The sequence below is a fragment of the Oncorhynchus nerka genome, linkage group LG3 (genome assembly GCF_034236695.1).
Source record: "Oncorhynchus nerka isolate Pitt River linkage group LG3, Oner_Uvic_2.0, whole genome shotgun sequence".
NCBI classification, from domain to species: domain Eukaryota; kingdom Metazoa; phylum Chordata; class Actinopteri; order Salmoniformes; family Salmonidae; genus Oncorhynchus; species Oncorhynchus nerka.
Genome location: NC_088398.1, coordinates 55,724,712 through 55,747,046, shown reverse-complemented (window position 1 = coordinate 55,747,046; position 22,335 = coordinate 55,724,712). Strand labels below are relative to the sequence as shown.

General features: G+C 41.6%; 1 protein-coding gene across 1 annotated transcript; it reads right to left on the bottom strand.

Annotated features, from left to right (window-relative positions):
- Positions 1 to 684: 684 nt before the first annotated feature.
- On the bottom strand, positions 685 to 18,995 carry pofut2 (protein O-fucosyltransferase 2). Its single transcript, XM_029644246.2, has 9 exons — positions 18,790 to 18,995; positions 13,916 to 14,166; positions 9,614 to 9,758; positions 9,156 to 9,266; positions 8,847 to 8,913; positions 7,196 to 7,321; positions 6,795 to 6,975; positions 5,636 to 5,759; positions 685 to 4,607 (listed from the first exon to the last, which is right to left on the bottom strand). Exons 1-9 carry the CDS (start codon positions 18,978 to 18,980, stop codon positions 4,454 to 4,456), a joined length of 1,350 nt encoding a protein of 449 aa, XP_029500106.1. The 5' UTR covers positions 18,981 to 18,995; the 3' UTR covers positions 685 to 4,453.
- Positions 18,996 to 22,335: the final 3,340 nt, after the last annotated feature.

Here is a 22,335-nt window from a genome sequence, read left to right as displayed (position 1 = left end):
AAGTTATTTGTTTCTGGCTATTTTGAGCCTGTAATTAAAATTTGATTTGATGCTCCAGATACTCAACTAGTGTAAAGAAGGCCAGTTTTATTGCTTCTTCAATCAGAACAACAGATTTCAGCTGTACTAACATAATTGCAAAAGGGTTTTCTAATGATCAATTAGTCTTTTAAAATGATAAACTTGGATTAGCTAACACAACGTGCCATTGGAACACAGGAGTGATGGTTGCTGATAATGGGCCTTTGTATGCCTATGTAGATATTCCATAAAAAATCAGCCGTTTCCAGCTACAATAGTTATTTACAACATTAACAATGTCGACACTGTATTTCCGATCAATTTGATGTTTTCTTTAAAAAAACAAGGACATTTCTAAGTGACCCCCTCCCTTTTGAACGGTAGTGTACATTGAACTATTTCAGACTTGAAAAACATATACAATGACTTGCAAAACTCCTCTCTCATAGCCGAACAACTAACTCTTGAATAGGATTATTGCCTACTGTTGTGCTATAGTAGTCAACTCTCATTATTACAAAAATGAACTCTCAATTGTACAAACAAACTGTATTTGATCAACTGATAAGATACATTCTGAGGTTTTTCCTCTTGAAATGAACCAATACATGTCCTCATCGAACATATTTGCTTTCTCAGGAATAAAATCAGGGCTGGGTCTAGTTCTTTGAAAATAGCCTCTTTAATGGCGGTCACCTTAGAACATCTTGACATGTGATAGCTTTGTGTCAGTCCTTTTGTTGTAAGAAAAAGGAAAGAAAAAAGATGATGTAATCAGCGAAAATAAGGTATGAGCTCTGATTTAGTCTTGAAAATAGTTTAAAATTAAATCCTTTCCCAAATGGCAGTCATACAATTGGAAAAGTACAAAAATGTCACAACATTTGTCATTCAATTGTTATACAGTATATGTAGTCTGTAGAACAAACGTTACTGTAATTGTAATCTTTGTCAGAGTTATGTTGATATCTGATCATATAAAATATAGATAATATTTGGGGTTTCACCATAATAAACTGGTCCATCCATGTTCACTATGCGGCTTTGAACTTACCTTTTAACAGGTCAAGTGGAACAAAAATGGCACATCAACATACTATATTTAGCCACATATCTGCTTCTCTCTGTTGGAAAACTGCATTGTCAACCAAGCAGCAAAGTTTCTATCATAGGCTACACACAAAGGAAAACAAAACAAAGGAAAACAAAACAAAAAGAACAAAGGTTTCTCAAGCTCACTAAAATGTGGTACAGCATAATAAGGACGATTCACAACCAAATAGACTTTGAATTGGCAGAAGTAAATGAAAGAAGACACTGCTCTTTCAATTCATGTTACCCCAACAAATAATTCCCCTAAAAGTATTCAGACCCTTTGACTTTTTCCACATATTTGTACATTACAGCCGGATTCTAAAATGTATTAAATAGTTAGTTCACCTCATCAACCTACACACAATACCCCATAATGACAAATCAAAAACAGGTTTATAGAATTCCTCTCAAGCTCTGTCAGGTTGGATGGGGAGCATTGTTGCAGTTATTTTCAGGTCTCTCCAGAGACATTAAATCGGGTTTAAGTCCGGGCTCTAGCTGGGCCACTCAAAGACATTCAGAGACTTGACCCAAAACCACTCCTGCATTGTCTTGGCTGTGTGCTTAGGGTCATTGTCCTTTTGGAAGGTGAACCTTCGCCCCAGTCTGAGGTCCTGAGCGCTCTGGAGCAGGTATTCATCAAGTGCCATTTACTGAGGAGTGGCTTCCGTCTAGCCACTCTACCGTAAAAGGCCTGATTGGTGGAATACTGCAGAGATGGTTGTCCTTCTGGAAGGTTCTCGCATCTCCACAGAGGAACTCTGGAGCTGTATCAGAGGGACCAGTGGGTACTTGGTCACCTCCCTGACCAAGGCCCTTCTCCCCCGATTGCTCAGTTTGGCCAGGCAACCAAACTTCTTCCATTTAAGATTGATGGAGGCCACTGTGTTCTTGGGGACCTTTAGTGCTACAAAAATGTTTTGGTACCCTTCCCCAGATGGGCGCCTCAACACAATCCTGTCTCTGAGCTCTCATGGCGTGGTTTTTGCTTTGACATGCACTGTCAACTGTGGGACTTATATAGACAGGTGTGTGCCTTTCCAAAACATGTCCAATCAATTTAAATGACCACAGGTGGTCTCCACTAAAGTTGTAGAAACATCTCAAGGATGATCAATGGAAACAGGATGCACCTGAGCTCAATTTCGAGTCTCACAGCAAAGGGTCTGAATACTTATGTAAATAGGGTGTCTGTTTTTTTATTTAATAAATTCACAAAAAAAATGTTAAACCTGTTTTTGATTTGTTATTATGGGGTATTGTGTGTAGATTGCTGAGGATTTTTTTATTTAATCAATTTTAGAATAAGGCTGTAACGTAACAAAATGTGGAAAAAGTCAAGGGGTCTGAATACTTTCTGAAAGGAACTGTATACCATTATTATACCATTACTATCAGCCAAATCTGATTATCATTTTCACACATACTAGGTGCTGCCATTATGATTGATAAAACAATGGTTTATATATGTAAAGTTAGCAGACATGAGTGCAAACAAGTGAAAATAAAGTGGTGACCTTGAAAACATCTGACCTATAAAACATCTGTTCTTTAAAACGTATTTGAAGGTTTTTGTCAATTCACAGTTTGCACAATTCTCAAAACAATAAAAACATGACACAAAAAACACTATTAGAACATATATTGTACATATATACAGTTGAAGTTGGAAGATTACATACACCTTAGCCAAATACATTTAAACTCAGTTTTTCACAATTCCTGATATTTAATTCTAGTAAAAATTCCATTTTAGGTCAGTTAGGTTCACCACTTTATTTTAAGAACTTGAAATGTCAGAATAATAAATCGAGAGAATGATTTACTTCAGCTTTAATTTATTTAATCACATTCCCAGTGGGTCAGACGTTTACATACACTCAATTAGTAGTTGGTAGCATTGCCATTCAATTGTTTAACTTGGGTCAAATGTGTCAGGGAGCCTTCCACAAGCTTCCCACAATAAGTTGGGTGAATTTTGGCCCATTCCTCCTGACAGAGCTGGTGTAACGGAGTCAGATTTGTAGGCATCCTTGCTCACACGTGCTGTTTCAGTTGTCAGCAAATGTTCTATATGATTGAGGTCAGGGCTTTGTGATGGACACTCCACTACCTTGACTTTGTTGTCCTTAAGCCATTTTGCCACAATTTTGGAAGTATGCTTGGGGTCATTGTCCATTTGGAAGACCCATTTGCGACCCAGCGTTAACTTCCTGACTGAAGTCTTGAGATGTTGCTTCAATATATTCACGTAATTTTCCTCCTCATGATGCCATCTATTTTGTGAAGTGCACCAGTACCTCCTGCAGCAAAGCACCCTCACAACATGATGCTGCCACTCCCGTGCTTCACGGTTGGGATGGTGTTCTTTGGCTTGCAAGCTACCCCCTTTTTCCTCCAACATAATGATGGCCATTATGACCAAACAGTTCTATTTTTGTTTCATCAGACTCCAAAAAGTATGATCTTTGTCCCCATGTCCAGTTGCAAACCGTAGTTTGGCTTTTTTATGGCGGTTTCGGAGCAGTGGCTTCTTCCTTGCTGAGCGGCCTTTCAGGTTATTTCGATATAGGACTCGTTTTACTGTGGATATAGATAATATGTACCTGTTTCCTCCAGCTTTTTCACAAGGTCCTTTGCTGTTGTTCTGGGATTGATTTGCAATTTTTGCACCAAAGTACGTTCATCTCTAGGAGACAGAATGCGTTTCCTTCTTGAGTGGTATGACGGCTGCGTGGTCCCATGGTGTTTATACTTGCGTACTATTGTTTGTACAGATGAACATGGTACTTCAGGCATTTGGAAATTGCTCCCAAGGATGAAACAGACTATAATGTTTTTCTGAGGTCTTGGCTTATTTATTTGGATTGTCCCACAATGTCAAGCAGAGGCACTGAGTTTGAAGGTAGGCCCTGAAGTACATCCACAGGTACACCTCCGATAGACTAATTGACATTATTTGAGTCAATCAGAAGCTTCTAATGCCATGACATCCCTTTCTGTAATTTTCCAAGCTGTTTAAAGGCACAGTCAATTTAGTGTATGTAAACTTCTGACCCACTGGAATTGTGATACAGTGAAATAATCTGTTTGTAAACAATTGTTGGAAAAATGTGTTGTGTCATGCCCAAAGTAGATGTCCTAACCGACTTGCCAAAACTACAGTTTGTTAACAAGACATTTGTGGAGTGGTTGAAAAACAAGTTTTAATGACTCTAACCTAAGTGTACGTAAACGTCTGACTTCAAATGTATATATAAAAATAACAAAGCTCCACTTTAACACTGCAATTGGCATGTTCTTTGAGAGCTGTTGAGAGGGGTGTCACGTCATTGCATCAGTAGACTATTTTCCAGTGTGTGGGCTGTTCACACTCCTTCTCGCTGTCCCCACAGAAGCGGTTGTAGGTAGTTTTGGGGTCGAATCCCAGAATCTCTCTCTCCTCGTGGATCCGGAAAGAGAAGGTCGACACAGATGTTCCGATAAAATACCTGGGAAATGGGAGGGCGATAGAGGGAATTCAATTCAATACAACTATATCTATCCCAGCAGGGGCAATTAAGAAAGACAAGTCCGTTTTACAAGTATCAAATCAATAGAAAGTCTTCAACACATGAAACACAGTATACAATAGACTTCACATTCCTCATCACCCCATACAGTACACAACAGGCTAATAATATTGATTTAAATGCAGTGCAAATATTCTAAAGTGCAGTAGAAGTGTAATGATGTGTTTAACACTCCAGTACTGTAATAGATTTCTAGTGGTGTGATCCAGAAACTAACGTGACTGGAATGCACCCTCAGACCATGTGATTATAAGGGACAATGGCTTTCAGGCCCATATGTGGGTCTGACGTACACAGGTGACAAAGACAACTATTGTACCATATGATTTGTTAGTTCAGTTGAAAATATTTACTTAATTTAACAGCAGAATCTTCGACCACATAGAGTACAATATATATACAGTATGTTTGAAGTACAGAGTCTTTATCATGAACACCTAGATCTGCCATCTCACATTTAAAATGGGATACAAAAACTTCAATGATCTTACTTTACTCCTTCAAGCGTATTTAAATTATTCTGTTTATCCCTCTATCATGGGTGGCTTATTACATTTAAACATTTTGATGTCGAGTAATGATGATGTAAAGCAAACCTCAAATATTTTAAGGAATTGTTTCGGACTATTTTTACACTGCTCTGACAATCGAATTCCCTTTACAGACATTTGATAAAAATATGATCTTAAAGGAAACTTACAGCCTAATAAAATAATTATAATACTGTAAGTGGTATCACATGACCCACTATCCTACAGAACGTGAGGGTAACAAAAGCTGTTTAACTACAGTATGCTCGTGTGCACTTCAACAAAAGAAAAGTACAAGAATGTCTGCATCATATGTACTTGTCACAGCTCCCCACCCTCAGTCTGCACACATTGTGCAACACTTTCTTTCAACTGAATGGTGGAACATAGAAGCATTCATTGTGAGGAGAGCTGTACCTGGCATGTGCGCAGATCCATTGGTCGACGATAGCCACACCCCCGTCCTTGAGTAGTTCCAGGTCCTCCCAGGTGGGTTCAAAACGCGTAATCTCTGGTAATATCTTCTTCAGCTCCTCCAGCTCTGCACAAGACAGACAGATGCCTCATCAGGAACACACTGGCCTTAGAGCCATACTCTGACTGGCCCTATTGTCTAGATCTAGAGATTAGATTAGAAAAGTGTATTGAAATGTCACTCCACAATGACACAATAATACAAAAACAACAACTCAAATTTAGTTTTGAGACACTAAAAAACAATCATAATCAAACATGGTACAGGCGTTATCTACTGTATAATACATTATATCCTACACATGTAAGCATAATCAAAAAACAAAGTACAGTAAAAAAAGGACAATTAGTCATTTATAAAGAAACATCCCTGTTGGGGGATAAGGGGGCAGGCTTTGGCACAGGCATTTACATTATTGTTACCTGATGAAAATAATAAATCGTGTGAAATTTTATCTAGACCGTTAAAATTATAATTTTGTCTGGAAAGTTGACGAAAAAGACAATCCTTAATGTCATTGTATAACCCACAGACACTCTGTAACGGTTGTCGTCCAGAGAAAGAGAGGAGGACTAATGCGCAGCGTGGTAAGTGTTCATATTTTTAAAGAAACAACTGAACAAAACAACAAAAACGACAAACGAACAGTCCTATAAGGTGATGTAAAACACTAAACAGAAAATAATCACCCACAAAACACAGGAAAAGGCTACCTAAGTATGATTCTCAATCAGAGACAGCGATCGACAGCTGCCTCTGATTGAGAACCATACCAGGCCAAACACAGAAATACAACATAGAAAAAGAACAGACTACCCACCCCAACTCACGCCCTGACCAAACTAACACAAAGACATAATAAAGGAACTAAGGTCAGAACGTGACACTCTCTGTGGAGTAGGCTACAGACAGGATAAACCTGCCAAACCTCTACTGAGTTATACGGTTGGGGTCAATTCCATTTCAAAAGTCAACTGAAATTCTAATTCCTAACACAATTATTTTGTTATTTTCTTAGGGCTGCAAATATGAATGGCTTTATTTTCAACTTATTTATTTTACATTCAACATCAAATCAATGGCACCAAAGTACAACTGTACCTTCCTCATCTGCGTCAGTGGCAACAAAGACTCTGTCTAGTTTGTTTTTCTTCATGAGGTCCCTGATCTTCTTGACAGCTCCTTTGAGGCTGGGCACATCCTCTCTGTGACCCCAGATAAAATCCTTCCTTCTCAGGTGGACACCCAGGTACGGCCCCCCTCTGGCAGAACCCAGCTTATTCTGAGGTTACACACAGAAATTAATAACACGTCAAAACATTCATGCCCAATTAAAAGTACCCCCTAATAGCAAAACAGAACTATTCTTAGCTTAAGACACCCCCCCCTCCATTTTTCCCACACAGTACATGTTGCTAGTGCAACAAGTAATCAATGTGGATAGATAAATACATCTAATTTAAATGTACGAGGCGTGTATGTATGTGAAAAGGTCTGAATACCTTAATGCGAGTCCAGTCCTCGTTGTATACGGTCTGGTCCTGCTCGTCTGTGGAGTTCAGGTACTTTGCACGGAACTCGTCCCCTAGGAGACGCAGGTGTTTGGAAAAGACCATACTGCGGCGAGTCTACAGAGGAGAAGACACAAAAAGACAAAAAATGGAGTGTTAAACAAATCAGGAAAGAACTATTCACCACTCTGCATTAAAGTAACTATCCAGTGTTACCAGATTTCAATTAAATATGACCTATAATTAATTACAATATACAGTTGAAGTCGGAAGTTTACATACACCTTAGCCAAATACATTTAAACTCAGTTTTTCACAATTGCTGACATTTAATCCTAGTAAAAATTCCCTGTCTTAGGTCAGTTAGGATCACCACTTTATTTTAAGAAAGTGAAATGTCAGAATAATAGTAGAGAGAATTATTTATTTCAGCTTTAATTTCTATCATCACAATCCCAGTGGGTCAGAAGTTTACATACACTCAATTAGTATTTGGTAGCATTGCCGTTCAATTGTTTAACTTGGGTCAAATGCGTCGGGTAGTCTTCCACAAGCTTCCCACAATAAGTTGGGTGAATTTTGGCCCATCCATCCTGACAGAGCTGGTGTAACTGAGTCAGGTTTGTAGGCCTCCTTGTTCGCACACGCTTTATCAGTTCTGCCCACAAATTTTCTATGGGATTGAGGTTAGGGCTTTGTGATGGACACTCCAATACCTTGACTTTGTTGTCCTTAAGCCATTTCGCTACAATTTTGGAAGTATGATTGGGGTCATTGTCCATTTGGAAGACCCATTTGCGACCAAGCTTTAACTTCCTGACTGAAGTCTTGAGATGTTGCTTCAATATATCCACATCATTTTCCTCCTCATGATGCCATCTATTTTATGAAGTGCACCAGTCCCTCTTAAAAAAATGATGGCGGTTTTGGAGCTGTGGCTTCTTCCTTGCTGAGTGGCCTTTCAGGTTACGTCGATATAAGACTTGTTTTACTGTGGATTTAGATATTTTTGTACCTGTTTCCTACAGCATCTTCACAAGGTCCTTTGCTGTTGTTCTGGGATTGTTTTGCACTTTTCACACCAAAGTACGTTCATCTCTAGGAGACAAAACGTCTCCTTCCTGAGCGGTATGATGGCTGCGAGGTCCCATGGAGTTTATACTTACGTACTATTGTTTATACAGATGAACGTGGTACCTTCAGGTGTTTAGAAACTGCTCAAATGGATGAACCAGGCCTTGAAATACATCGACAGGTACACCTCCAATTGACTCAAATTATGTCAATTAGCTTCTAAAGCCATGACATAATTTTCTGGAATTTTCAAAGCTGTATAAAGACACAGTCAACTTACTGTATGTAAACGTCTGACCCACTGGAATTGTGTTACAGTGAACTATAAGTGAAATAATCTGTATGTAAACAATTGTTGGAAAAATTACTTATGTCATGCAAAGTAGATGTCCTAACAGACTTGCCAAAACTAAAGTTTGTTAACAAGAAATGTGTGGAGTGGTTGAAAAACTAGTTTTAATGACTTCACCCTAAGTGTATGTAAACTTCCGACTTCAACTGTATGATTGTAGGTTGTCAACCATTACCAGACATAGATACATTCTTTACAACTTGACATCTGACTTACATCCCAGTAGTCCTTTCCTGCGTAGTGATCATGGAGGACAGTCTCTGCTTTGTCCAACATCACAGAACTGCGGGGATATGAAAGGAAAGAGCTCCATCAGTGAACAAATGTCCACATCTCATACAGTACATACAACAAATCCAATAAAGACTATGCTGCCAACTCTAGAATATTACTTTTTGTTTTAGTTTAAATAGGAAGTCCACATTAAACCTGTAATAGTGGTATAATTAATACACATCCTTAGACAAGAAGATTAGGATTCAATAATTGTATCTATCTTAGCCAAACACACATTTATTGACTCACGTTGACGTGATGTTGTTCTGTAGGAGTGGTGCCAGGATGGAGGCGTGGCCCTGAGCTGACAGACAAGTGACGTTCACACCCCTGGTTTCCTCATAGCCCCAAAACCATCCTCTAACAGCGGGAAAGGAAGGAGAAGAAAGAGGTGAGACATGCTTTCAAATTAGGGAAAACTGCTCACAACAAACATGACAATTTTATTTATATGAATATAAGTCATACTCACTACACCCACTATACTACTACTACTACAGCTCATTCCACTGCCATAAAACACATTTTAATAGCTGAAACAAGTATTTACCTTTGATAATTCAACTTCGCGAGACATAAAAGGTAGGTAAGCACAGATGCCAAACTCATTGTCAGTGTCCACATGCAGTAGTCCTATGCATCTTTGGAATGTATTGTGTTGAATGTATTGTGTTCCTATCTATCTCTGAACCTGGAGATTACTGTACCTGTAATAACCCTGTTTGTCTTTGGAGTACAATAACCGTTCAACGCAGGGTCGCTGGTCCACTTTCTCCTCCCATTTCCCATCAGTCCACCCTTCAGCATAGTTCTGTAGCACCAGGACCTGTTCAATAAATGGGCCTCCAGACTCTGGAGCCAAAAACACGGAAATATAACATGTTACTTTAAGCCTGAAGGTATAATGTTTTATATCTTCTTATAAGCATGTATAAGCCTTTATAACCATGTATCATTATGCATAAATTATACCTATGGAACAATCCTAAACAGAGGAAAAAAATGGAAATCAGCCAGATGTCAGGGAAAGTCGACCAACCACAAAAACATGGGCATTTACTCAAATGTCTGAGGGGTGACCAGAACGGTACTCTGATATTTTTCTTTTACAATGGCTTTTCCAGCACGATCCCAGCAACTATGGTGGATACAAAACCAGGCTAGCCGGGTACAGGGACTCGTTTCCAGCTGCGATGTAACTTACGATGATCATACCAGATACATCGTTATTTACAAGCACTAAATAATGCACTAAATCACAGATTGGGCACATCATTGCGCACATGTTGTCACATATTATGAAACACATTCAGGCAAAAATTACAGACAGCAGCCTAGTCGCAAAATATACAGTGCCTAGCTAAAGTATTCACCCCATCCTATTTTGATGCCTTACAACCTGGAAATAGATTTTTGGGGGGTTTGTATCATTTGATTTATACAACACTTTGAAGTTGCAAAATATTTTTGGGGTGAAACAAACAAGAAAAAATACCAAAAACCTGAAAACTTGAGCGTGCATAACTATTATCCCCCCAAAGTCAATACTTTGCAGTGGAGGTTAACCGATTACGATTTTTCAATGCCGATACCGATTATTGGAGGACCAAAAAAGCCGATACCGATTAATCGGACGATATTTGTAATAATGACAATTACAACAATACTGAATGAACACTTATTTCAACTTAAATAAATAATGAAACGTGTTCAATTTGGTTTAAATAATGCAAAAACAAAGTGTTGGAGAAGAAAGTAAAAGTGCAATATGTGCCATGTAAGAAAGCTAACATTTAAGTTCCTTGCTCAGAACATGAGAACATATGAAAGCTGGTGGTTCCTTTTAACATGAGTATTCAATATTTCCAGGTAAGAGGTTTTATGTTGTAGTTAATATAGGAATTATAGGACTATTTCTCTCTATACCATTTGTATTTCATATACCTTTGACTATTGGATGTTTTATAGGCACTTTAGTATTGCCAGTGTAACAATGACCTAAAACACAAGGCCAAATATACACTGGAGTTGCTTACCAAGACGACATTGAATGTTGCTGAGTGGCCTAGTTACAGTTTTAACTTAAATCAACTTGAAAATCTATGGCAAGATTTGAAAATGGCTGTAGAGCAATGACCAACAACCAAATTGACAGAACATTAATGCATTTTTTAAAGAATAAAGGACAAATATTGTACAATCCAGGTGTGCAAAGTTCTTAGAGACTTACCCAGAAAGACTCACAGCTGTAATCGTTGCCAAAAGTGACTCAGGAGGTTGAATACTTATCTAATCGACATATAATTGTGTTTTAATGTTAGAATTTTGTGAATATCCTTGACAAATGTTTTTTTTTACAATTAAATCTATTTCAAGGTGTCAAAAAGAGGAAATACATTTAATGAGAGATATAAGAAAGATCAGGAAACTATATGTATTTTTCTTTACATATATTTTCCCATTTATTTTAGGCACTAAACTATCTCCATATACAGTGCATTCTGAAAGTTTTCAGACCCCTTAATTTTTGCCACATTTTGTTACGTTACAGCCTTATTATAAATTGATTTTTTAAAATCCTCATCAACCTACACACATTACCCCATAATGACAAAGCAATTTTTTTTAGAAACTTTAGCAAATGTATTAAAAATAAAAACTGAAATATTACATTTACATAAGTATTCAGACCCTTTATTCAGTACTTTAATGAAGCACCTTTGGCAGCGATTACAGCCTGGTGTTTTCTTGGTTATGACACTAAAAAGCTTGGCACACCAGTATTTGGAGAGTTTCTCCCATTGTTCACTGCAGATCCTCTCAAGTTCTGGATGGGGAGTGTCGCTGCACAGCTATTTTCAGGTTTCCCCAGAGATGTTCGATCGGGTTCAAGTCTGGCTGGGCCACTCAAGGATATTCAGAGACTTGTCCCGAAGCCACTCATTGTTGTCTTGGCTGTGTGCTTAGGGTCGTTGTCCTGTTGGAAGGTGAACCTTTGCCCCAGTCTGAGGTCCGAGCACCCTGGAGCAGGTTTTCATCAAGGATCTCGATCCCTTGATCCTGACTAGTCTCCCAGTCTCTGCAGCTGAAACACATCCACAGAGCATGATGCTGCCACCACCATGCGTCACCATAGGGATGGTGCCAGGTTTCCTCCAGATGTGACACTTGGCATTCAGGCCAAAGAGTTCAATCTTGGTTTCATCAGACCAGAGAATCTCTTTTCTCATGGTCTGAAATTCCTTTAGGTGCCTTTGGGCAAACTCCAAGCGGGCTGTCATGTGCCTTTTACTGAGGAGGGGCTTCCGTCTGGCCACTCTACCATAAAAGGGCTGAGAGAGGAACTCTGGAGCTCTGTCTGGGTGACCATCAGGTTCTTGGTCAACTACCTGACGAAGGCCCTTCTCCCCTGATTGCTCAGTTTGGCCGGCCGACCACCTCTGGGAAGAGTCTTGGTGGTTCCAAACTTCTTCCATTTAGGAATGATGGAGGCAACTGTGTTTTTGGGGAGCTTCAATGCTGCAGAAACGTTTTGGTACCCTTCCCCAGATCTGTGCCTCAACACAATCCTGTCTTGGAGCTCTACAGACAATTCCTTCGACCTCATGTCTTGGTTTTTGCTTTGACATGCACTGTCATTGTTAAAAACCTGTTTTCACTTTCTAATTATGGAGTATTGTGGATAGATTGATGAGAATTTATTTAAAAAACATCCATATTAGAATAAGGCTGTAACGTAACAAAATGTGGAAAAAGGGAAGGGCTCTGAATACTTTCCAAATACACTATACTCCCACAAATTTTTGAACTGGTACAGGGGATCTTCAGACGAGTCTTTTGAGACTTGTGGGCATCCTAGAGCAAAACAACCGAGATGTATACTGAACAAAAATATAAACCCAACATGTTAGTACCATTTTTCATGAGCTGAAATCCAAGAAAAGTTCCATAATCACAAAAAGCATATTTCTCTCAAATTATATGCACAAATTAGTATACAACCCTGTTAGTGATCATTTCTCCTTTACCAAGATAATTCATCCACCAGACAGGTATGGCATATCAATTAAAATTATTAAACAGCATGAGCATTACACAGGTGCACCTTGTGCTGGGGACAATAAAAGGCCACTCTAAAATGTGCAGTTTTGTCCCACAACACAATGCCACCGATGTCTCAAGTTTTGAGGGAGCAGGCAATTGGCATGCTGACTGCAGGAATGTCGAACAGAGCTGTTGCGAGATAATTTCATGTTAATTTCGTTACCATAATCCGCCTCCAATGTAATTTTAGAGCATTTGGCAGTACATCCTAATGGCCTCACAACAGCAGACCATGTGTAACCACGCCAGCACAAGAGGGGGGGGGATTGCTGAGGAGTATTTATGTCTGTAATAAAGCCATTTTGTGGGAGAAAACGAACTTTGATTGGCTGGGCCTGGCTGAGTCCTGTGACCATGAGACATCCCAAAAAGTGTTCTTCTCACAAAACAATTGTGTTCGTTAGAGTCTCATCCTGCCATAGAGTGGCTTGTAGGCCAAACCGTTCAGACGGTTTTGTGAGAAAACCAATTTTTGGGATGACTCGTGGTCTGACAAACACCACTCTAGCCACTCACCTTTCACCGCAGATGCGGAAGGGCTACATAGGCCCTTCTTTTTTTATTACGTTAAGGGTTAAACCCACTTTGTAACATAACAAAATCTGAAAAAATTCAAGTGGTTTCTGAAGGCACTGCAGCCTATGTATTTTTTAAGGCAGTCATCTCGGATTTCATTTGAAAGATTTTATCCTTCACTTGTTTGTAACAATTGCAACATTGTATTTGTAGTCAACTTTGTAGTCACGTTATTAACGAAGGCTCAGGGAAACACATCGGCCACGAAAGATACATGGTAAGATGGTTCTAACGATGATTGCTACGAAGGCTCTGGGAAACGAGGCCCAGCTCAGTTCGAATCAGGTCAGCTCTGTAGTGTGGAAAGGGTATGAGACTGCTGAACTCACCAGCTATAAACTCCTCGTACTCTATGACAGGCACATTGCCCTGCAAGCTGGTGAGGCTGAAGAACTCTCCCCAGGGGATCCTGATCTGGTGGATGTCTGGGCTCTGCCAGTGGTAAAGACGTCCCCAGGGGGGCAGCACCAGCACCCAGTCACTGTGTCTCCTCAGGGTCTTCACCAGGGATGCCATGCGAATGTACACATCCCGACGAAGGTTGAAACCCTCCGGGGGGTTGATGTCATAAAGCAGGTACCTGGCAGCATAAAGATATAGAGATAGTATTATATGTTTCATTGTGTTATATTAGGCTATGCGCCTGGCTGGCAGCCTCATAAACATGAGTTCTGTTGGAGCTAGACACTGCGGTCAAGTGAGCCAATTTGTGTGCGTGAATACATAACACTTTATGGTATCATGTGTTTTCTGGTAGGGAAACTGAGTAGGATGCACTGTCATGCACAGATAGAGACAAGCGCCTTATCAACAATTATTTTGATACGATGCCCATATTATGCCAACTTAAAATATGGGTTAATATAACTGGTTAATCTTTATTACAGTGAACTTTGAGGTAACATTGATCAATTTTAACACAGTAAAATTGGATGGCAAACATTTTCTCATGTCTGCCACTAGTACATCACTAATCCATTGTCATTAACATTCAAAGCATAATATGCCCTTATTATGACAGCTACAAGATAAGAAAAACACTAGTTTTCTTTAAATTATAGTGACATTTGATGGATTATAATTACAGTTAAAATGGTAAACATTTTGTAACATGTCTGCCACTAATACATTAGTAATCCATTGTCATTAAAATTGCAACGCATAGCATGCCCACATTATGCCAGCTTCAATACTAGAAAAACTCTAGTTTACTTTATATTGGAGTGAACTTCGATGAATTATAATTTTAAGACAGTCAAATTGGATATTAAACATTTTGACACGTCTGTACACTTATTAAAAAAATGTTGCCAAAGGAAAGCCATTTTTCACATCTGTAAATCTTAACAAACTTCTTTTTCTCTGAGAATAGACATTTTGTACCCCCAATCTACCCTATCACCAGTATTTACATCCACATTTGAAGTAGAGGTTGACCGATTATGATTTTTCAACGCCGATACCGATACGGATTATTGGAGGACCAAAAAAAGCTGATACCGATTAATCGGCTGATTTTTAAAATGTATTTGTAATAATGACAATTACAACAATACTGAATAAACACTTATTTTAATTTAATATAATACAGCAATAAAATCAATTTAGCCTCAAATAAATAATTAAACATGTTCAATTTGGTTTAAATAATGCAAAAACAAAGTGTTGGAGAAGAAAGTAAAAGTGCAATATGTGCTAACGTTTCAGTTCCTTGCTCAGAACATGAGAACATATGAAAGCTGGTGTTTCCTTTGAACATGAGTCTTCAATATTCCAAGGTAATAAGTTTTAGGTTGTAGTTATTATAGAACTTATAGGACTATTTCTCTCTATACCATTTGTATTTCATATACCTTTGACTATTGGGTATTTTGTTAGGCACTTTAGTATTGCCAGTGTAACAGTATAGCTTCTGTCTCTCTCCTCGCCCCTACCTGGGCTCGAACCAGGAACACAGACAACAGCCACCCTCGAAGCATTGTTACCCAGCGGAGTCAATCACCACCTTCCGGAGACACCTGAAACCCCACCTCTTTAAGGAATACCTAGGATAGGATAAAGTAATCCTTCTCACCCCCCCCCCTTAAAAGATTTAGATGCACTATTGTAAAGTGGCTGTTCCACTGGATGTCATAAGGTGAACGCACCAATTTGTAAGTCGCTCTGGATAAGAGCGTCTGCTAAATGACTTAAATGTAATGTAAATGTTACCCATCGCTCCACAAAAGCCGCAGCCATTGCAGAGCAAGGGGAACAACTACTCCAAGTCTCAGAGCGAGTGACGTCACAGATTGAAGCGCTATTAGCGCGCACCCTGCTAACTAGCTAGCCATTTCACATCGGTTACACCAGCCTAAACTCGGGAGTTGTTAGGCTTGAAGTCATAAACAGCTCAATGCTTGAAGCATTGTGAAGAGCTGCTGGCAAAACACACGAAAGTGCTGTTTGAATGAATGCTTACGAGCCTGCTACTGCGTACCATCGCTCAGTCAGACTGCTCTATCAAATATCAAATCAGACTTAATTATAACATAATAACACATAGAAATATGAGCCTTATGTCATTAATATGGCCGAATCCGGAAACTATAATTTCGATAACAAAATGTTTATTCTTTCAGTGAAATACGGCGGGCCAAACTGTTGCATATACCCTGACTCTGTGTGCAATGAACGCAAGAGAAGTGACACAATTTCACCTGGTTAATATTGCCTGCTAACCTGGATTTCTTTTAGCTAAATATGCAGGTTTAAAAATATATACTTCTGTGTATTGATTTTAAGAAAGACAGTCTTTTTTCGCGAATGCGCACCGATATCTATTATTATTCAACCATGCTGGTCATTTATGAACATTTGAACATCTTGGCCACGTTCTGTTATAATCTCCACCCGGCACAGCCAGAAGAGGACTGGCCACCCCACATATGCTCTCTCTAATTCTCTCTTTCTTTCTCTCTCTCGGAGGACCTGAGCCCTAGGACCGTGCCCCAGGACTACCTGACATGATGACTCCTTGCTGTCCCCAGTCCACCTGACTGTGCTGCTGCTCCAGTTTCAACTGTTCTGCCTTATTATTATTCGACCATGCTGGTCATTTATGAACATTTGAACATCTTGGTCATGTTCTGTTATAATCTCTACCCGGCACAGCCAGAAGAGGACTGGCCACCCCACATAGCCTGGTTCCTCTCTAGGTTTCTTCCTAGGTTTTGGCCTTTCTAGGGAGTTTTTCCTAGCCACCGTGCTTTTACACCTGCATTGTTTGCTGTTTGGGGTTTTAGGCTGGGTTTCTGTACAGCACTTTGAGATATCAGCTGATGTACGAAGGGCTATATAAATAAATTTGATTTGATTTGATATCGATTATATACAACGCAGGACACACTGAATGAACTAGTAATATCATCGACCATGTATAGTTAACTAGTGATTATGATTGATTGATTGTTTTTTAAGATAAGTTTAATGCTAGCTAGCAACTTAACTTGACTTCTTACTGCATTCATGTAACAGGCAGGCTCCTCGTGGAGTGCAATGAGAGGCAGGTGGTTAGAGCGTTGGACTAGTTAACCGTAAGGTTGCAAGATTGAATCCCCGAGCTGACAAGGTAAAAAATCTGTCGTTCTGCCCCTGAACGAGGCAGTTAACCCACCGTTCCTAGGCCGTCATTGAAAATCAGAATGTGTTCTTAACTGACTTGCCTAGTTAAATAAAAGGTGTAAAATAAATAAAATCAGCCAAATTAATCGGTCGACTTCTAATTTGAAGGATATTTTTTCCTTTAAAGTTATATAAAGTACAACAAGTAGTAAAGTAACAAGTAATAAACAAGATGTTTCAAAGGGATAGATAGTAAAAAATATATATATATATTTTTAAACAAGTGTTCACCTGCAATAAATAAGGTAGCTCATCTTGCTACCAACCCAAGTTGTCCATCCAAAACATTGAGTTAATCAGGCGCCCCATGTCAGTTAACCTCTCCATAAATATCACTCTAAAACACCCATGAGTTAGTATTTGTAGTTTTTTTCAGCCTGAGAGCTAGTCCACTATATCTTTCTGCGATTTCAACAAATGTTATTTACTGACACTATACTGGTATGTAGTGTGCGATCTGGTAGGCCTATGATTTCTTCCTCTATGTCCGTCCTTATGTATATTATGGGCAGGTATGGCTGACACGTTTTCTTGAAAAGACGGCACACTTTGACCAGGGTCATCACCAAGGTTTTTTCTTCTGCTGCATGTTTCACGATTTCAACCATCTTAGATGGTATTGTAGCTGTCATAATATGTGCATGTTATGCTTTGCAATGTTAATGACAATGGATTATTAATGTACTAGTGTCAAACGTGATAAAAAGTTTACCATCCAATTTTACTGTGTAAAAATGAAATAAACGATTTGGTATAATTTTGATTATGGAAGATTGAATAAGTGTGCTTCAAACTATTTGCTTAGAATGATTTGTAGCTATCATCTATCTATCTGTACATGACAGTGCATCAGACTCAGTTTCCCCACCAGAAAACACGCGACACCGTAAAGTGTTGTGTATTTGCGCACAATTTCACCCGAAAAATGAAGAGCGGATGGCTTTGCAAGTGTCTGCTCACTTGAGGGCAGTGAGCTACACCTCCCATATACCCAGGTGATGTTCACTCATCGGCGGTCAGGCGGACAACTGTAGCCTACATTTGAACATTTTGTGTTAGTGTTGTGCCTGCCATACAGGTTTGATATGTTTTATTTGTATTTAACCTTTAACTAGGCAAGACAAGTTAAGAACAAATTCTTATTTACAATGATAGCCTACCAAAAGGCCTCCTGCGAGGACGGAGGCTGGGATTAAAAATTAATAATATAGGACAAAACACACATCACGGCAAGAGAGACACCACAACACTACATACAGAGAGACCTGAGACAACATAGTATGGCATCAACACAACATGGCAGTAGCACAAAACATGGAACCAACAACAGCAAAGGCATATTACCAGGCAGATTTAATATATTCTCAGTTTATAGAATGATTTATAATTACATTGTGTATCCCACGTCTTGAGCACATTTTTTTAAAACTAAAATGACTGCTCTAGAAGCAAATAACATATTCTATGCGTCCCAATAATACAATATTGAAATACAAGCTATAGCATATGTAGGCCATTGTGTTTAGCCTGCAACCCCTACCGTAGATCCCGTGCTGCTGCAACAGCCGGTGAAAAAACGCTATTTCCTGCTCGGAATGGATCTTCAATTTGACATTCGACGACTACAGCACTCGACGCGAGAATAGACAAACACAATTTGATTAAAGATTGCACAGAAAAAAGCCACAACACTGGCGATTTGAAACCTCTGCTAAATCTGTGGTCCGCCATTTTTTATTTAAGCAACGCACTTCCGGGAGTGTGAAGCGTCTGTGGTTACATAGCAACTGCATTGATTTGTGTAACAATTTGTTAACAGTGGGTGTGTTCGTAAAGTACATCTGCGCTCTGGTTGTTCGTAAATTCATCAGTTACTCTGCGCTTTGACACATTCAAACAAGAGTGCCCTGAAATCGTAGTAGATAGCCAGAGCGAATTTACGAACGAACCCAGTATTTGAATGCGTTACAGGATGTGTTCGTAAATTCACTCTGGAGTACGCTCATAGCGTTGTCAGATTCATGTCTTTATTGTTCTGAAACTTCTGTATGTTTAATGTTTACTGTTAATTTTTATTGTTTATTTCACTTTTGTATATTATCTACCTCACTTGCTTTGGCAATGTTAACACATGTTTCCCATGCCAATAAAGCCACTTGAATTAATTATCCGTTCGTAAATTCAGAGCCTTTCGTTATCGGAGCGTTCAGAGCACACACTGGACGCTCTGGCTGTGGAGTAGGGTTGATCCGAGTGTTCTGACCTCACAACGGCAGTCAAGCGCCGAAGCTTGCTAGCTACTTCCAGACACAAATGATAGAACACCTCACTGACTAGTTTACTCGCCCTAGCAGAGCTGTTTTCATGTTATCCAGAGCGTTGGTGACTATAACTGTTCTACTGTCAACAATGGACTTACGCTTTACTGACACGGCCATATTCAACGGGTGTTGAGTGTTAGTATTGTAATGACCTGAGTAGATCATAAATGAACAATTGTCCAGACAGAGGCTTGAGTTTGCGAATTGACGGTTTATTAAACCAACTTTACACAGGCTACCGTTTGGGCCGGAGCACACGCCAAATAGATGACAGATAACCCACAAGCCAATCGTGACCTTCTCTTGTGAAGCCCAGACGTAAGAGAGAGAGAACAAAGGCTGAACCTGGTCTTAACTTCCAATGCTCCACCCCCCTGCCCAACCCCCCTCCACACCACTCCGCCAACCATCAGGATGCCCGGCATCAGAACATTCCAGGCATTCCCGTGATTGGCAGATAGCAGGTTGATTGACATGTCGGACCCCGCGAACACCGGGTACTGGTCAGTACAACACAACCACCTCCTAGCCTAACACATAACACACAGCTGTCTGTGCGGGTCGCTACACAGCCCCCCCACCACAAAGTCCCTCGTCCCCGAGGGAACAAACAAAGTCTCTGAAGCGACCCGGAGGTCTCCTTTGCCTGCGTGGCCGTGATGGTCGCAGAGTGCCCCTCTGGGAACCAGGGGATGAAGGCAGGGATATGGGGGACAAGGAAACGGGAACGGGTAATACAGTCCGTGGCTCTGGGGAACCACGCGGTGACACAGGGGGGGAGACAGGGGGAGTAGGCTGCCTGGAGCCTTGTCTGCGGCACCTGAGGGTGGGTGCCTGGAGAATGTCATTGCCAGAGAGGGGAATTGTGGGGGTTCCTGGGGTTTGGGGAGAAGAGGCCCCTCTGTATGGGGCTAACCTGTCCCGGTGCAGTGCCACCTTTCTCCCCCTGGGAGGAAGCTGCACCCGGTACACAACCTCCCTACCCTCTCCAGGACACTGCAGGGTCCCACCCAGTGACTGTCCAACTTGGGGCATCTGCCTTTTTCCTTAGGGGGCTGTAGACCCAGACCAGCTCCCCAGCCACAAAGTGCCTTCCCCGGGTGTGCACGTCATAGTTCCTTTTCTGCCTCACACCTGCATTCACCAGCTGCTCTCTGGCGAAGGTGTGGGCTGTCTCCAGGCGGTCCTGGAGTCTCCGGGCATACTCCGGCCCCGGAGGAACATGAGGGCTATCCAGGGGCCGACCAAACGCCATCTCCGCAGGGGTGCAGATCTCTCCCCAGCATGAGGAGGGCAGGCGTGCAGGAGGTGGAGTCTTGGACAGCGGAGCGGCATGCCATGAGGACCATAGGCAGGTGCTTGTCCCAGTCACGCTGGTGTTTGGAAGAGACGATGGCCAGCTGCTGTCCAAGCGTTTTGTTGAAGCGCTCCACAAGGCCATCACTTTGAGGATGGAGAGGAGTAGTGCGGGTCTTGTGCATACCCAGCCTCTCACACATGGTGGCGAACACACGGGACTCAAAGTTTCTGCCTTGGTCGCTGTGGATGGACTCTGCAGCTCCAAACCTGCTGAACATCCCCGCTGTCAGGGCGTCGACGATGGTCTCTGCCTCCTGGTCAGGCAGAGCATAGGCCTCGGGCCATTTTGTGAAATAGTCCATGGCCGTGAGCACCCAGCGGTTTCCACTGTCTGTGGTGGGGAACGGCCCAACTACATCCACTCCCACCCTCTCCATGGGAGCCCCCACTGGGAACTGTTGGAGCTGAGCATGAGAGCGGCCTGGGGGGCCCTTTCTCGCTGTGCAGTTGTCACAGCGGCGACAAAAGTCCTCCACATCCCTCTTGTGCTGCCCCCAGTAGAAGCCCTGACGGAGACGGCGCAGTGTTTTTGTGACCCCAAAGTGTCCAGTCCCCACCCCCCCCATGAGTACTCTGGAGCACAGCCTCCCGCAATGCTTTTGGGACCACCACCTGCCACCTCTCCTCTCCCGTAGCTGACTCCTTCCATGCCCGCTGTAGCACGCCATCAGCCAGCCGCAGTCTCTCAAACTTCGACCACAACCCTTTGGTCGCGAGTGAGAGCTCTGTCACCTCTTCCCATGGTGGCCTCACCTGCGCCTCTACCCACTGTAGCACTGGCTGTAGGTCTGTGTCCCGTCCCTGCTGCTGCCGCCATTCAGCCACGTCGACAGTCTGCAGCTCACAGCAGACAGGCCCGCTCGCCCGACACACTGTGGCACAGACACCCTCCTCTGCCCGCAGCTCTCTCTCCCGTCCCTCTCTCCGTTCACAGTGGCGGCAGCCGTCTGCAGTACAGGGCCGACGGGACATGGCGTCGGCGTTGGAGTGCCCCTGCCCTGTGCACCACCACCATACGGCTGAAGCTCCTCCAACCAGCGTGCCACCTGCCCCTCTGGCTCTCTAAAAGACATGAGCCACTGGAGAGCAGAGTGGTCAGTCCTTACAGTAAAGGGCAGACCACCCAGGTAGTACTTGAAGTGTTTGACGGAAGCCACAACAGCCAAGAGCTCCCGCCGGGTGACACAGTAGCGGTGCTCATGTTTGTCAAATGTTTTGCTGAAGTACGCCACCACTCTCTCCCCCTCTGGCCCCACCTGGGCCAGCACCCCACCCATGCCCACATTGCTCGCGTCTGTGTCCAGGATAAAGGGCAAGGTGAGGTCAGGGGGGGCGAGCATGGGGGCCTCGATCAGTGCACGTTTGAGGGTGTTGAACGCCTCCTCACACTCCACTGTCCAAGTGAA